The 17563-nt window shown below is 44.4% G+C and overlaps 1 protein-coding gene across 1 annotated transcript; it reads left to right on the top strand.

Annotated features, from left to right (window-relative positions):
- Positions 1–291: 291 nt before the first annotated feature.
- LOC115205676 (ras-related protein Rab-9B) lies at positions 292–10890 on the top strand. The gene is made up of 3 exons (XM_029771899.1): positions 292–502; positions 6945–7278; positions 9275–10890. The coding sequence occupies exons 2-3, from the start codon at positions 7129–7131 to the stop codon at positions 9731–9733; spliced, it is 609 nt and encodes a 202-aa protein (XP_029627759.1). The 5' UTR covers positions 292–502; positions 6945–7128; the 3' UTR covers positions 9734–10890.
- The last annotated feature ends 6673 nt before the right edge of the window (positions 10891–17563 follow it).

Raw genomic sequence — 17563 nt, forward strand, 5'->3', positions numbered from 1 at the left:
ACCATCTACAGTTCTGGAGTGGAATCACACACTGACTGTGCACTTTCACGTTATTTTCTTCAGCGATAAAACATTTTAAAACACATAAAATAGAGAATAGGTACAGTCAAAGCAGGGCCATTTGAACATGTTGAAGTATCCAGACTCACAGAGGATGGACCACATTTGACAGCTAAATAAATAAATGGACCAGGGATGGGTAACCGGAGCGGGCTTTAGGACCAGGCGTCGCGACTGAACTCTAGGGCGTATTCATTACGCATATTCTGTTGCAAAACGGTTCTTAAACAGAAGCAAACTGAATTAAACGGGGCTGAACAACCTGCATGTGTCCAATAGCAACTCTCGTTTTCGTTGCAAAACGCACCTGTTTAGAATATCGATTACCCTGGACTGTAAAAGCCTGGGGACGCACTGCAACCCCAACAAGCGAGTTCATAGCACATCACATTTCAGATGCAAAACTGGGCAAGCCACGACTCATATCATGGTATAGAATGAGGTAACGAAAACCATTTTACTACTTAAATTAATGCACATGTAGTACTATTGATTATGTTGCACGTTTGATCAAATCGGTCTGTTTATTCGTAGTTTAGTTGAATAATTCAGAACAATTGATGTCAACATAACCACCCATCCACTAAATATAGCTAGCTAACGGTAACAGTCTGGCTGGCTTATTTTTTTAAATTTTAAATCGTCATCATCATCATCATCATCATTACATAGTCGCCATTTCATTTGCTAGCTAGTCAGCCCTATATCTAGCTAGATGTCCTGTGTAATACATTTACGGAATGGGAACACTCAGATTTTATTATCTACAATAACATGGCATCAGAACAACTATAGCAGTTAGTTGAGGTTAGCTACTACGTTAATTGGTTGATTCTCATGAAACCAGTTGAAACCATGGCACGAGCAAATTGAGTTACAAAACCATGCTGTATCTGCAATAATCAAATATTATTCTAAAGATTAAGATGCCTAGTTTATGGCACGGTGTCTATGTTTATATACATTTAATATTTTCGCCTGAATTGTATGCACTGAAATGCTTCCAGATAAAATTCTCGGGTCATTTTTAAAAATAAAATTTTACTTTTGAAAAACCTAGCTAACTTATTTGAATAAAACACAAAATATTTTGCTGTAGTTTGTCCATAAATCATAAAATTGTATACGTTAATAGAAGTTTACATTAAAATCTAATATTTGTTTTTGTAAAACGTGTCTTTGGACATGTTTCTCATTACAATAACACTTTTTCAAGTTGTTGTAAAAACTCCAATCCTTTTTTAAAAATGAAGTTGTATTCCCCATGATGTGTCAGAGGAGCAGGCCTTAGATGAGCACAAGTTCATTTCATTTCTTCACATATTTTTTTAAAATGAAATGTAACCTTTTAAAAGGCCTTCAGAAGGAGAATATTATTCTCAAACACCCTCTTTACGACACTTAACCTTCTCATTACCCTCATGACTAAAAAGCTAAAATTGGGAAAAACTTAAAGACCCATTGACCTTACCAACATGGAGGCATGAATGGGCTTTACTGTTGGGGTCAATTGTTTTGAGTCATAATGGCAGTCTCCTATTACTGGTAGATTGAGCTAAGGGCCTGTCATTACAAAACATACTTCTCATTCGTGCCTCATTTTTAGGGTCAGTTTTGGTAATGATAATAAGCTAATTCTAATGTATAGTCAATGGGTGTGCTATGCTGGTAACGTTAATTATTTACTTGGACTACTGCTTACACTTATTGTATAGATTTGTTTTTGTAAAACAGTTATTTGATTAAGTAGGGGGTAGTCAAGAAATCTGGGTTTATAAACCCCATTTTAATTTACTTAAAGCCACAATCTGGAGTTTGTGTTTCAGCAAAGAGCAACCACCACTTAACGGAGGATATTCCCCAATTTGACGTGTACCTGTTTTAAGCGCTTACCTATACTTTTGTTAGATATCCCAAGACAGTTGCTTGTCCATATCCCACATATTTAGATATTTTATAGGCATATCATGTTATGCCATTTGCTCGCAGGATCCCATTCAATTTAGAAATGCATCTAAAATACCTTAGAACCAAACACATCCATGTCCTAATATGCCAATATTACCCACAAAGACCTTTTGATTTATTTAAGTCACTTTTTTTGTCATTATGCTATAATAAGGGGTGTATTAGTCAATTGCATTAAAATCCGTGATTTTAGTTTTATGCAAGTCATTTGGGATTAACAAATGACAGTTTGATGATGTATTGTGTTACTGAATCTGATAGAGGTCAGTACAGTTTTTCAATGGCAAACTATGCAACACTCATTACCGAAACATGCATTCTCATCTCCGAAACCTGCTTCTCATTACTGTAATGCGCCAGTATTTAGGAAAAATTGAACGTATACTTTTGCCATTTTGGCTTAATCTTAGTTTATCTTTTGTTTATCCAATTGTGTACATAAAAATAACATATACATACACAAGTAATTGTGACAATTTGTCAGAAAATATTGTGAGTGAAATTGCTAAATAAATGTTTATACAATTTTAAATATTTGATTTCAGTGTCATGTTTTAACTCAGGCCTTTTTATTAGGTGAGGAATGTAAAACCCAAAAAAGATATTATAAATTGACTTGTTTGACTTTTTTGGACTTCCAAAACTATCGCGGTAATGAGAATTTTTGCATTGGTAATTATGGTAAAAATGCTTAATATCTTATCAATAAACATAACAATAATGATGAAATAGATAAATACAGATCCTAATCTTAGTGATCCAAGACGAATTATGGTGGAACTTTTTTTTTTGTCATGTATTCCTGAGGCAGTCGAGTGCTCATCTTCCTGACTCATCGTTGTTGTTATGAAAGTCTCTGGTAGTGGAGGATACATTCTGAGTTGTTGTGAGTTAGCTAACTATCTAACTATCTATTGGGATATCTCATATGTGGCATAATAAGAAGCAGTTTACTGAAGCTGTATTGTAAATCAAGAACCATGATTTTCAACCATACTGTACACTGGTTCAGGGTTGCTTCCTGTCTCAACATTATCAACAACATGGGAATTGTGATGTACAGCAGAGGAACTTTAGCTCATCAGTAGTACATTTTACGACTTGCCAATCTCCAGCTCAACCAATCCCTGGGTTTGTGAGAGGGGGAGTTTCTTCTCAGGGTCATTCACCCCTATCAGGTGTCCCTGAGGACAACCACCCTGGTGACCTTACACATATCTCTTCAACTTGCACATCTCAGACAGGAAGGACATCACTTCCAAATAGTTGTTCTGTTAGTCTAGGTTACCAGATTTATGGCGCTCCATATACAAGGGGTTTTGGAAGAGAGATTATGTTGTTGTATCAGTATTTTTGTTACAATTTTTTGAGTTTGTCAGTTTTAGTAACCATTCTCTTTTGTTCTGTCTCTAGCTAGTCTCTCTCTCCACTTCTCCTCCTGGTGAGAGACAGCTACTTGATGTTGTTTAATGTTGTTTGGCCTAAATTGTGGTGTTCATTGTCAGTATCTTCCAGCATGTATCTCTCAGGTTGCTGTTAGGTCTTCGGCCTCTCATGAACACAAAGCCAATTTTTATATATATATATAGGTATCGATAATAATGCTGCTGTTAACTGACAAGTACAAGATGGCGCTGACAGACTTGGTCTCCCTATTCCTAGCTTGTAGCCAACTTTGCAGTATTTCGTTTTTGTTGTTTTTTATTTCTTATATTACTTGTTCAGAACATTTCTTGCATTATTGCCTACAGCTGAAAATAACTTTTGGATATTAGATAGGCGGTCCCTCACCAGCATTTCGACCAGAAATTAAGCTTTCCTGAATTGGATCTCTTGTTCGTACCCCCAGAGGCATTTCCACTGCGCCAAGATGCCGCCGACGAGCAGAGGAATACAGAGTGGGTTTTTAGTCTGACTCAGAAGGCATGCATACCATCCACCGCTTCTGAGTATATTACTCTTAAACGTTCAGTCCCTGGAAAATAAAGTAGACGCGCTCAGGGCGAGGATCTCCTTCAAGAGAGACATCAGGGACTGTAACATGCACTGTTTCATGAAATCATGGCTCTCTCCAGGTATATTGTCTCTGTCCATACAGCCAGCGGGGTTCTCCGTACATTGCATGGACAAGAAGAAAGAACTGTCCGGGAAAGAGAGGCGGAGGTGTGTTTCATGATTAACTACTCATGTTGTGATTGTTGTAACGTACAGGGACTCTAGTCCTTTTGTTCTCCCGATATGGAATACCTCACTATCAAATGCCGACCGCATTACCTCCAAGTTAATTTTCTTCGGCCATCATCACGGCCGTGTATATTCCCCCTCAAGCCGACAAATGACGGCTCTTGAGGAACTACACTGGACTTTGTACAAACTGGAAACCGCATATAATGAGGCCAAATTTATATTGGCTGCGGACTTTAATAAAGCAAATCTGAGGAAAACGCTTCCAAAGTTTTATAAATACATCGCCTGCGCTACTCGCTCATCAATAATTCTTGACCATTGCTACTCCCCTTTCCAGGAAGGCTACAAAGCCCTCCCCTGCTCTCCCTTCGGCAAATCAGATCACACCTACATTCTGCTTCTCCCTTCATATAGGCAGAAACTGAAACAGGAAATACCCGTGGTAAGGACTGTTCAACGTTGGTCTGACCAATCGGAATCTATACTTCAAGATTGTTTGATAACGCGGACTGGGAAATGTTCTGGATTGTCTAAAAAAAAAAAAAAAAAAACATTTATGTGGTCACTGACTCAGTGACTGAATTGATCAGGAAGTGCATAGAGGATGTTGTTCCCACTGTGACGAGTATAACTTATCCAAGCCAAAAGGCAGCATTCACGCAAATTTGAAAGTGCGAACCACTGCATTTAACCACGGCAAGATGACTGGGAACATGGAAGAGTCCAGCTATGCCCTCCGTAAGGCAATCAAACAGACAAAACTTCAGTACAGAGACAGTGGAGTTGCAATTCAACGGCTCAGACATGAGACATATGTGGCAGGGACCTCAGACAATCACGGATTATAACGGGGAAAACCAGCTACGTTGTGTACACCGATGCTCTCGGACAAGCTAAACACCTTTGCCCACTACGAGGAAAATGTAGGGCCTCCACCTTGTGTCCGACGTGAGTAAGACATTTAAGTGTGTTACCCTCGCAAGGCTGCCGGCCCAGACGGCATCCCTATCTGCTTCGTCAGAGCATGTTTAGACCAGCTGGCTGGTGTGTTTACGGACATATTAAGTCTCTCCATATCCCAGTCTGCTGTCCGCACTTGCTTCAAGATGTCCACCATTGTTCCTGTACCCAATAAAGCGAAGGTAACTGAACTAAATGACTATCGAGCGTAGCACTCACTTCTGTCATCATGAAGTGCTTTGAGAGGCTATTTAAGGATCATATCACCTCCACCTTACCCGACCCACTACAATTTGCATACTGCCCCAACAGATCTACGGATGACACAATCACCATCGCACTGCACACTACCCTATCCCATCTGGACAATAGGAATACCTATGTAAGAAAGCAGTAGTCGATTAACAGCATTATCTTCAACACCATAGTGCCTTCCAAGCTCATCACTAAGTTTGGGGCCCTGGTTCTGAACACTGCCCTATGCAACTGGGTCCTGGACTTCCTAACGGGCCCCCAGATGGTGAAGGTAGGCAACAACACCTCCGCTACGCTGATCCTCAACACAGGGGCCCCACAAGGCTGCATGCTCAGCCCCCTCCTATACTCTCTGTTCACCCATGACTGCGTGGCCACACGTCTCCAACTCAATCAAGTTTGCAGACGACACAACAGTATTAGGCCTGATTACTAACAATGACGAGACAGCCTACAGGGAGGAGGTGAGGGCTCTGGCAGAGTGGTACCAGGAAAATAACCTGTCCCCCAACGTCAACAAAATGAAGGAGCTGATCGTGGACTTCAGGAGACAGCAGAAGGAGCACACCCCCATCCACATCGACGAGCCACAGTGGAGAGGGTGAAAAGCTTGAAGGTCCTCAGGGTGCACATCACTGACCACCTGAAATGGTCTATCCACAAAGACAGTTTGGTGAAGAAGGCTCAACACCGCCTCTTCAACATCCAGGAGGCTGAAGAAATTTGGCTTGGACTCTAAGAACCTCACAAACTTCTACAGATGCACCATTGACAGCATCCTGTCAGACTGTATCACCACCTGGAATGGCAACTGCACCGTCTGCAATTGCAGGGCTCCCCAGAGGGTGGTGCTTTCAGCCCAACACATCACCGGGGGCACACTGCCTGCCCTCCAGGACATCTACAGCACCCGGTGTCACAGGAAGGCCAAGAAGATCATCAAGGACCTCAGCCACCCGAGCCACGACCTGTTCACCATCATCTAGAAGGCGGAGACAGTACAGGTGCATCAATGCCGGAAAACCATTTTCTATCACCAGGCCATCAGACTGTTAAATAGTCACCACTAGTCGGCCTCCGCCCAGTACCCTGCCCTGAACTTAGTCACTGTTACTAGCTGGCTACCACCCGGTACTCAACCCTGCCCCTTAAAAACTGCTGCCCTATGTACATAGTCATTGAACACTGGTCACTTTAATAAGGTGTACATACTGTTTCACCCACTTTATATGTATATATTGAATTCTAGTCAAGGCTCATCCTATATAACTACTGCTGTACACACCTTTTCTATTCATGTACTGTCTATACACACCATCATAAACATATTTATTTTCTGGACTCTGACATTGCTCATTCTAATATTTCTTAATTCCCTTTACATTTCTGGGATGTGTGTATTGTTGGGCATTAATGTGCCGTTGGAGCATAAGCATTTCGCTACACCTGAAACATCTTCCAAATACCAATAACATTTGATAGTTAAAAAAAAAATCTCTCTGCTCATCCTTCAGGTTGCATTGACCCTGCTAGTACTAGCCCAGTAGCCTAGTGTCGAGGTGGAGGCTGGGTCACAGTGATCAGTAACCCGGCTAGGAGGCTCGGCTCCAGGCTAGCCAGCCTGCCAGCGGAGGGAGGGGGCCTGGTCCTGGAATGGCCTGGTGAGCTGCACCGCCTAGCAGCAGAGGAAGGTTTGTGATGAGCGGGAAGAGCCTGCTGTTAAAGGTGATCCTGCTGGGGGATGGTGGTGTGGGAAAGTCTTCCTTAATGAACCGCTACGTCACGGACCGCTTCAACTCCCAGTCCTTCCACACCATCGGGGTCGAGTTCCTCAACAGAGACCTCGAGGTCAGATTTAGAGCTGTTTCTGAATTAGTATTTTTTTTATTCTTCGCATTATCTCCTTATCGCCTTCTTAAACTGCAAAATAAGAGGAGGGACCTTGGACCTTCTCCTCCAATGAAATTAAGAAGGAGGTGAGGAGATAGAGCCAAGCTCTGTCTGAAATTTAATAATAATTATTATTGTGTCCCTTTCTGGAAATGTATTGCATCTCAACTAACCACAGCACCGCATGACCACATCATTGCATAAATACCTTCAGTTCATCTAGAAAGTATTCAGACCACTTGACTTTTTCCACCATTTTGTTACGTTACAGCCTTATTCTAAAATAGATTAAACAAAAATGTCCTCATCAATCTACGCACAATACCCCATAATGACAAAGAGAAAACAGGTTTTTAGGTTTTATAAACTTATTTACATAAGTATCCAGACCCCTTGCTATGAGACTCGAAATTGAGCTCAGGTGCATCCTGTTTCCATTGATTATCCTTGATGTTTCTACAACTTGGAGTCCACCTGTGGTTAATTCAATTGATTGCCAAGGATTTGGGAAGGCACACACCTGTCTATATAAGGTCCCCCAGTTGACAGTGCACGTCAGAGAACAAAACAAGCCATGAGGTCGAAGGAATTGTCCGTAGAGCTCCGAGACAGGATTGTGTCGAGGCACAGATCTGGGGAAGGGTGCCAAAAATGTCTGTAGCATGGAAGATCCCCGAGAACACAGTGGCAGAAGTTTGGAACCACCAAAACTCTTCCTAGAGCTGACAGCCCGGCCAAACTGAGCAATCGAGGGAGAAAGGCCTTGGTCAGGAAGGTGACCAAGAACCCGATGGTCAACTCTGACAGAGCTCCACAGTTCCTCTGTGGAGATGGGAGAACCTTCCAGAAGGACAACCATCTCAGGCCTTTATGGTAGAGTGGCCAGATGGAAGCCACTCTTCAGTAAAAGGCACCACAGCCCACTTGGAGTTTGCCAAATGGCACCTAAAGACTCTTAGACCATGATAAACAAGATTCTCTGGTCTGATGAAACCAAGATTGAACTCTTTGGCCTGAATGCTAAGTGTCACATCTGCAGGAAACCTGTCACCATTCCTACGGTGAACCCTAACCCTACGGTGAAGCATGGTGGTGGTAGGATCGAGGGAAAGATGAACGGCGCAAAGTACAGAGAGAGCTTTGATGAAAACCTGCTCCAGAGCGCTCAGGACCTCAGACTGGGGCGAAGGTTCACCTTCCAACAGGACAATGACCCTAAGTATACAGCAAAAACAATGCAGGAGTGGCTAGGGGAAAAGTCTCAGAATGTCCTTGAGTGGCCCAGACTTGAACCAGATCGAACATCTCTGGAGACACCTGAAAATAGCTGCGCAGCGACACTCCCCATCCATCCTGACAGAGCTTGAGATATCTACAGAGAAGAATGGGAGAAACTCCCCAAATACAGGTGTGCCAAGCGTGTAGCATCATACCCATAAAGACTCAAGGCTGTAATCGCTGCTTAATGTGCTTCAACAAAGTACTGAGTACTCAGCTTTTTGTTTTTAATACATTTGCAAAAATGTCTAAACCTGTTTTTCATTTGTCATTATGGTGTATTGTGTCTAGATTGGGGGGGGGGGTGGACAATTGCATCTATTTTAGAATAAGGCTATAACGTAACCAAATGTGGAAATACAGTTCCTAATTCAGTTTGCGCATTTCTATTCCCGGAGAGGGGGGTTGAGCAGTTATTTGTTCAATTGATTTATAGTTTGACTAATTGCACCCTATTCTCTATATAGGCTAGTGCAGTGGACTGCTTTTTGACCCCACAGAATGTGTTTTAATAAATGTATTATATGCTGTGCTACTGTCATTGATTCTTCCTCCCCTGTCTACTGTTTTATCTTTATGATTGCTGTGCATATTATGTACAAATCTAATCCTTTTTGGGAGCAATAAAGGTTTCTCTTTGGTACAATAAATGTTTTCATTCACTTCCTCTCTCCAGGTGGAAGGGCGCCTGGTGACCCTTCAGATCTGGGACACGGCGGGTCAGGAGCGCTTCAAGTCCCTGAGGACGCCGTTCTACCGTGGCGCCGACTGCTGCCTCCTCACCTTCGCTGTAGACGACCTGCACAGCTTCCAGAACCTGGCCAGCTGGAAGAAAGAGTTCATGTGTTACTCTGACGTACGAGACCCAGAGAGGTTCCCCTTTGTTGTCCTGGGCAACAAGGTGGACAAAGAGGAGAGGGAGGTGGGGGAGGACGAGGCTCGGGCCTGGTGCGAGGAGAACGGCTGTTGTCCCTACTTCGAGACCAGTGCAAAGGATGATACGAACGTGGGAGTGGCGTTTGAGGCAGCGGTACTGGAGGTTCTGGCGGCGGAGGATCAGATCGACCACACATTGTTGAGTAGCACTATCGATCTCCACGGCAACCGTAAAGTACCGCGCTCTTCTTGCTGCTGATTGGATGAAAGGGCTGGTCGGAGCTAGCCCCTCCCTGAATCCTCTCTGTCTACCCTGTAGCATTCTGGGAGCTCTCCACTGATGATGATGATGATGCAGGTACAAGCTACTGAGACAACCTGATTATCAACACAGCTGATTTTAAATAGTGTCAGGTTGTCGGTACAGAATGATTTGGAAGAGTATTGGATAATCAACACATCTGATTTTGAAAGGTTATCAATGAGGTACAATGTAACAGGTACACCATGTTGTTCAACTCTGTCTGCGTTCTGCAGTATATCACAAAACTGCTGTCTACATCCAACCAGCTTCATGTACCTGCCCTGTGTAATGTTTTCACCATATAGGCCTGGCCCTCCTACATAAGTCATTTTAATTTGATAATATTATTGTGTCCTTTCTGTTCTCCTCTCCAAGAGCACAGGCTGCTTGAGGCACAGCAACATTCTCATTCATTAATCTCTGTGTCTTCAAAGATCTCACAGGTACTCTGACCAGGACATGACCATCACCCTGTCAGGTCTCACAGGTACTCTGACCAGGACAGGCCCATCACCCTGTCAGATCTCATTACGTTGGTTGACTGACTGGTGGAATATAATATAATATACTGACATAGACCTGGTCTGTTGACTGACTGGTGGAATATAATATAATATACTGACATAGACCTGGTCTGTTGACTGACTGGTGGAATATAATATACTGACATAGACCTGGTCTGTTGACTGACTGGTGGAATATAATATAATATACTGACATAGACCTGGTCTGTTGACTGACTGGTGGAATATAATATAATATACTGACATAGACCTGGTCTGTTGACTGACTGGTGGAATATAATATAATATACTGACATAGACCTGGTCTGTTGACTGACTGGTGGAATATAATATAATATACTGACATAGACCTGGTCTGTTGACTGACTGGTGGAATATAATATAATATACTGACATAGACCTGGTCTGTTGACTGACTGGTGGAATATAATATAATATACTGACATAGACCTGGTCTGTTGACTGACTGGTGGAATATAATATACTGACATAGACCTGGTCTGTTGACTGACTGGTGGAATATAATATAATATACTGACATAGACCTGGTCTGTTGACTGACTGGTGGAATATAATATAATATACTGACATAGACCTGGTCTGTTGACTGACTGGTGGAATATAATTTAATACACTGACATAGACCTGGTCTGTTGACTGACTGGTGGAATATAATAAAATATACTGACATAGACCTGGTCTGTTGACTGACTGGTGGAATATAATTTAATACACTGACATAGACCTGGTCTGTTGACTGACTGGTGGAATATAATTTAATACACTGACATAGACCTGGTCTGTTGACTGACTGGTGGAATATAATTTAAAACACTGACATAGACCTGGTCTGTTGACTGACTGGTGGAATATAATTTAAAACACTGACATAGACCTGGTCTGTTGACTGACTGGTGGAATATAATTTAAAACACTGACATAGACTGGACTTTTTTCCAGTTCAGTTTAAGAACTGACAACATTGATTACACACGTTACTGTACCAGGAAAAATGTTTACTGCACAAAGGAATGACATTTTCTTTTATTTTCTCCCAAAGGGAAAGATGTTTCTGTTCTGTCGTATCTGTTAACACTGGGTACATATGAGGTACTTTGTATCTACGGTCGTGCCAAAAGTTTTGAGAATGACACAAATATTAATTTTCACAAAGTCTGCTGCCTCAGTTTGTATGATGGCAATTTGCATATACTCCAGAATGTTATGAAGAGTGATCAGATGAATTGCAATAAATTGCAAAGTCCCTCTTTGTCATGCAAATGAACTGAATCACAAAAAAACCATTTCCACTGCATTTCAGCCCTGCCACAAAAGGACCAGCTAACATCATGTCAGTGATTCTCTCGTTAACACAGGTGTGAGTGTTGACGAGGACAAGGCTGGAGATCACTCTGTCATGCTGATTGAGTTCGAATAACAGACTGGAAGCTTCAAAAGGAGGGTGGTGCTTGGAATCATTGTTCTTCCTCTGTCAACCATGGTTACCTGCAAGGAAATACGTGCCGCCATCATTGCTTTGCACAAAAAGGGCTTCACAGGCAAGGATATTGCTGCCAGTAAGATTGCACCTAAATCAACCATTTATCGGATCATCAAGAACTTAAAAGAGAGCGGTTCAATTGTTGTGAAGAAGGCTTCAGGGCGCCCAAGAAAGTCCAGCAAAGTTGATTCAGCTGCGGGATCGGGGCACCACCAGTACAGAGCTTGCTCAGGAATGGCAGCAGGCAGGTGTGAGTGCATCTGCACTCTGCACGAGGAGAAGACTTTTGGAGGATGGCCTGGTGTCAAGAAGGGCAGCAAAGAAGCCATTTCAGGAAAAACATCAGGGACAGACTGATATTCTGCAAAAGGTACAGGGATTGGACTGCTGAGGACTGGGGTAAAGTCATTTTCTCTGATGAATCCCCTTTCCGATTGTTTGGGGAATCCGGAAAAAAGCTTGTCCGGAGAAGACAAGGTGAGCGCTACCATCAGTCCTGTGTCATGCCAACAGTAATGCATGCTGAGACCATTCATGTGTGGGGTGGCTTCTCAGCCAAGGGAGTGGGCTCACTCACAATTTTGCCTAAGAACACAGCCATGAATAAAGAATGGTACCAACACATCCTTCAAGAGCAACTTCTCCCAACCATCCAGGAACAGTTTGGTGACCAACAATGCCTTTTCCAGCATGATGGATAACCTTACCATAAGGCAAAAGTGATAACTAAGTGGCTCGGGGAACAAAACATCGATATTTTGGGTCCATGGCCAGGAAACCCCTAGACCTTAATCCCATTGAGAGCTTGTGGTCAATCCTCAACAGGCGGGTGGACAAACAAAAACCCACAAATTCTGACAAAGTCCAAGCATTGATTATGCAAGAATGGGCTGCCATCAGTCAGGATGTGGCCCAGAAGTTAATTGACAGCATGCCAGGGCGGATTGCAGAGGTCTTGAAAAAGAAGGGTCACCACTGTAATTGTCAATAAAAGCCTTTGACACTTATGAAATGCTTGTAATTATACTTCAGTATTCCATAGTAACATCTGACAAAAATATCTAAAGACACTGATGCAGCAAACTTTGTGGAAATTAATATTTGTGTCATTCTCAAAACTTTTGTCCACAACTGTATACCAGATGATCCAGTATTCTCTCCAAATATCCTGTAGGACTAACACTTTGTAGAAAGCCTGTGTGTGAGAGTTGTAGGAGACACTGGCTGTAATTTCATCCCTTACCTACTACGGTGAGGTCCCCATTTTTTCGGTCTCTCTTGACACTTCAATGTTAAGGATATAGCGTTCTTAGTCAGTAAAGCGTTTTCTCTATAGATAAGCCAGTTTTTGTTTGGCGTATGGCAGATCCATTTCTCTTTTCAGAAGTGCATTTGTTCTTATATTTACTGTGGGTTTTCTACCATGTAACGTGTGTTTGGGTTGGTGTGTCACTAAGGAAGAGTGAGGGTTTGTTTCCCAGCCCTACTGCCTTGCCTGTCTACCGCATGGGCCCTGTTCTGGAAAGTTACACATCTGTGTATCTTCACTTTTACCAATCTAATCAGGACTTTATAACACACAAACATAACTTTAATCTGCCTCTCAATTCAAGTTAAATGACTGTCTGGTACAGCAGAAGGGTCCACTGTGAAAGAGCCAGCCGTTCAATGAAACTTTAGCACTGTGTTATGTTGACTCTGTTCTTATGTTACATCTGTATCTATTGAAGGTGTTGATTTTGACTCAGCCTGTTGTATTTAGGAAAAACAGTTTAACAAAATAACAATTTATAATGTTCCAGGTCATGGTACGTAACAAAAGAGAAGTATTAACTGACATGTGAATGTCTTGTTTAACAGTTAACTATACATGTGATCTATTTTTACCCAATGGAAAAAGAGGTGCTTAAAGTCAGATGTCACATTCTACTGCTAGGTAAACTATATTCCTGAGAATGTGTTAAATCTTTCATACTCTGTTTAACATACAGTTCTTGTCTCCTCACCGTCTTGTCTTGCCTCACCGCCTTGTCTCATCCGTCTTGTCTCACCCGTCTTGTCTTGCCTCACCGCCTTGTCTCACCCGTCTTGTCTCACCCGTCTTGTCTCACCCGTCTTGTCTTGCCTCACCGCCTTGTCTCACCTGTCTTGTCTTGCCTCACCGCCTTGTCTCACCTGTCTTGTCTTGCCTCACCGCCTTGTCTCACCCGTCTTGTCTTGCCTCACCCGTCTTGTCTCACCCCCACTAACCAATGCTGATGACCCTGTTTTTGTTTTTCAATGTACTCTGTTTCCTTTTGGCTTGTCACATGGTGCACAAAGACATGGTTAATGTACATTGTAAATGGCATTCATTTTAATTCCTTAAATAATACTGTACCATCGTTTCAATCCTCAATACTGTACCAACTGACTGAAATCATTTAAACTCCACCCAAGTGTTTAGTCTGCTTTGAGCTGAGTAAGAAATGTATAACTATCATACAGTTGTGATGTAGGAATATAACTGTATATCTGTTGATTGCTTGTTGCAAATCCAATATCAAAACTTCCTTAAAACCACTCTTCCCCTCGTTGCCCTATGGAGGTTAAGACTGTCCCTTTACAGAGCTGCTTCCCAAATGGCCCCCGATTAATACAATATATAGTGCACTACTTCTGACCAGAGCCCCATGGCCCCATTGGGCCAGTAACTGGAAGGTTGCTGGATCGAATCCCTAAGCTGACAAGGTAAAAATCTGTTCTGCCCCTGATCAAGGCAGTTAACCCACTGTTCCATCAGGCGCTGAAGACGTGGATGTCGATTTAAGGCAGCCCCCCCCTCATCTCTGATTCAGAGGGGTGGGTTAAATGCAGGAAGACACATTTCAGTTGAATACATTGTTGTACAACTGGCTAGCTATCCCCCTTTCCCTGTATAGGGAATCGGCCCCATGGCCGGCCCCGCTATATAGAGAACCCGGCCTCCCGGCCCCGCTATTTAGAGAACCCGGCCTCCCGGCCCCGCTATATAGAGAACCCGGCCTCCCGGCCCCGCTATTTAGAGAACCCGGCCTCCCGGCCCCGCTCCGCTATATAGAGAACCCGGCCTCCCTATATAGAGAACCCGGCCTCCCGGCCCCGCTATTTAGAGAACCCGGCCTCCCGGCCCCGCTCCGCTATATAGAGAACCCGGCCTCCCTATATAGAGAACCCGGCCTCCCTATATAGAGAACCCGGCCTCCCGGCCCCGCTATTTAGAGAACCCGGCCTCCCGGCCCCGCTATATAGAGAACCCGGCCTCCCGGCCCCGCTATATAGAGAACCCGGCCTCCCGGCCCCGCTATATAGAGAACCCGGCCTCCCGGCCCCGCTATATAGAGACCCATAACATTCATGGTCCCTGGTCAAAATGATGGCATAGGGAATCAGCCCCATGGCCCCTGGTCAAAATGATGGCATAGGGAATCAGCCCTATGGCCCCTGGTCAAAATGATGGCATTATATAGGGTATAGGGTGCCATATGGGATGCAGTCAAATTGATGTAGGTGTGAATACTATCCAATACTGTATGACAATAAAACCAAACATGAAACATAACCAAATACAGGAACTGACTTGGATGTGGTTGTTCTTTTAGAAGAAGCACAACTCCTACCCAACACGCTCCCACCCTGTACAAGTCATTTACCAAGCGCAATATTCTCCACTGAAAGTGCTATTAAAACCAGGCTTAATCTGGGTCTGGAAAACTGGCACTTCACGTTTAGGGAGTCAGCTCCGACTCATCCTTCACAGGGGGTTACCATGGAGGAATGAGGGGGTCAGCTCCGACTGAACCTTCACAGGGGGTTACCATGGAGGAATGAGGGGGTCAGCTCCGACTGATCCTTCACAGGGGGTTACCATGGAGGAATGAGGGGGTCAGCTCCGACTGATCCTTCACAGGGGGTTACCATGGAGGAATGAAGGAGTCAGCTCCGACTGATCCTTCACAGGGGGTTACCATGGAGGAATGAAGGAGTCAGCTCCGACTCATCCTTCACAGGGGGTTACCATGGAGGAATGAGGGGGTCAGCTCCGACTCATCCTTCACAGGGGGTTACCATGGAGGAATGAGGGGGTCAGCTCCGACTGATCCTTCACAGGGGGTTACCATGGAGGAATGAGGGGGTCAGCTTCGACTGATCCTTCACAGGGTGTTACCATGGAGGAATGAGGGGGTCAGCTCCGACTGATCCTTCACAGGGGGTTACCATGGAGGAATGAGGGGGTCAGCTCCGACTGATCCTTCACAGGGGGTTACCATGGAGGAATGAGGGGGTCAGCTCCGACTGATCCTTCACAGGGGGTTACCATGGAGGAATGAGGGGGTCAGCTCCGACTGATCCTTCACAGGGGGTTACCTTGGAGGAATGAAGGCGTCAGCTCCGACTGATCCTTCACAGGGGGTTACCATGGAGGAATGAGGGGGTCAGCTCCGACTGATCCTTCACAGGGGGTTACCTTGGAGGAATGAGGGGGTCAGCTCCAACTGATCCTTCACAGGGGGTTACCATGGAGGAATGAGGGTGTCAGCTCCAACTGATCCTTCACAGGGGGTTACCATGGAGGAATGAGGGTGTCAGCCCCAACTGATCCTTCACAGGGGGTTACCATGGAGGAATGAGGGGGTCAGTCAGGAGGTAGACTATCAGATATTATGTGGGGTGCGTAAAGGGAGCATATTGTCCCTCAACTGTCCTGGAGTCTTCTGTGGAGCTCGTAGCTCTTCCTCTCCTTCTCCCTCCTCGTCCATCGGTCTGACTGCCAGGTGGCGGGAGCAGAGTTTCTGAGGTCTGACTGCCAGGTGGAGGGAGCAGAGTTTCTGAGGTCTGACTGCCAGGAGGGGGGAGCAGAGAGTTTCTGTAGTCTGACTTCCAGGTTGAGGGAGCAGAGAGTTTCTGTAGTCTGACTGCCAGGTGGAGGGAGCAGAGAGTTTTTGTAGTCTGACTGCCAGGAGGAGGGAGCAGAGAGTTTTTGTAGTCTGACTGCCAGGAGGAGGGAGCAGAGAGTTTTTGTAGTCTGACTGCCAGGTGGAGGGAGCAGAGAGTTTCTATAGTCTGACTGCCAGGTGGAGGGAGCAGAGAGTTTTTGTAGTCTGACTGCCAGGTGGAGGGAGCAGAGAGTTTCTATAGTCTGACTGCCAGGTGAAGGGAGCAGAGAGTTTTTGTAGTCTGACTGCCAGGAGGAGGGAGCAGAGAGTTTTTGTAGTCTGACTGCCAGGTGGAGGGAGCAGAGTTTTTGTAGTCTGACTGCCAGGTGGAGGGAGCAGAGAGTTTCTATAGTCTGACTGCCAGGTGGAGGGAGCAGAGAGTTTCTATAGTCTGACTTCCATGTGGAGGGAGCAGAGAGTTTTTGTCTGACTGCCAGGAGGAGGGAGCAGAGAGTTTTTGTAGTCTGACTGCCAGGTGGAGGGAGCAGAGAGTTTTTGTAGTCTGACTGCCAGGAGGAGGGAGCAGAGAGTTTTTGTAGTCTGACTGCCAGGTGGAGGGAGCAGAGAGTTTTTGTAGTCTGACTGCCAGGTGGAGGGAGCAGAGTTTTTGTAGTCTGACTGCCAGGAGGAGGGAGCAGAGTATCTGTATAGAGAAGAGAAACAGAACACAACACCAGTCCCAGGAGCACATGGCTTACTATAACACCAAGTCAATCAACAACAGCATGGCATAGGTTCTCACACAAAACATTTACTGATATTGAGAGGTAACAGTTGGTTCTGTGAGCTATGCTTGTGAGATGAG

The sequence above is a fragment of the Salmo trutta genome, chromosome 13 (genome assembly GCF_901001165.1).
Source record: "Salmo trutta chromosome 13, fSalTru1.1, whole genome shotgun sequence".
NCBI lineage: Eukaryota > Metazoa > Chordata > Actinopteri > Salmoniformes > Salmonidae > Salmo > Salmo trutta.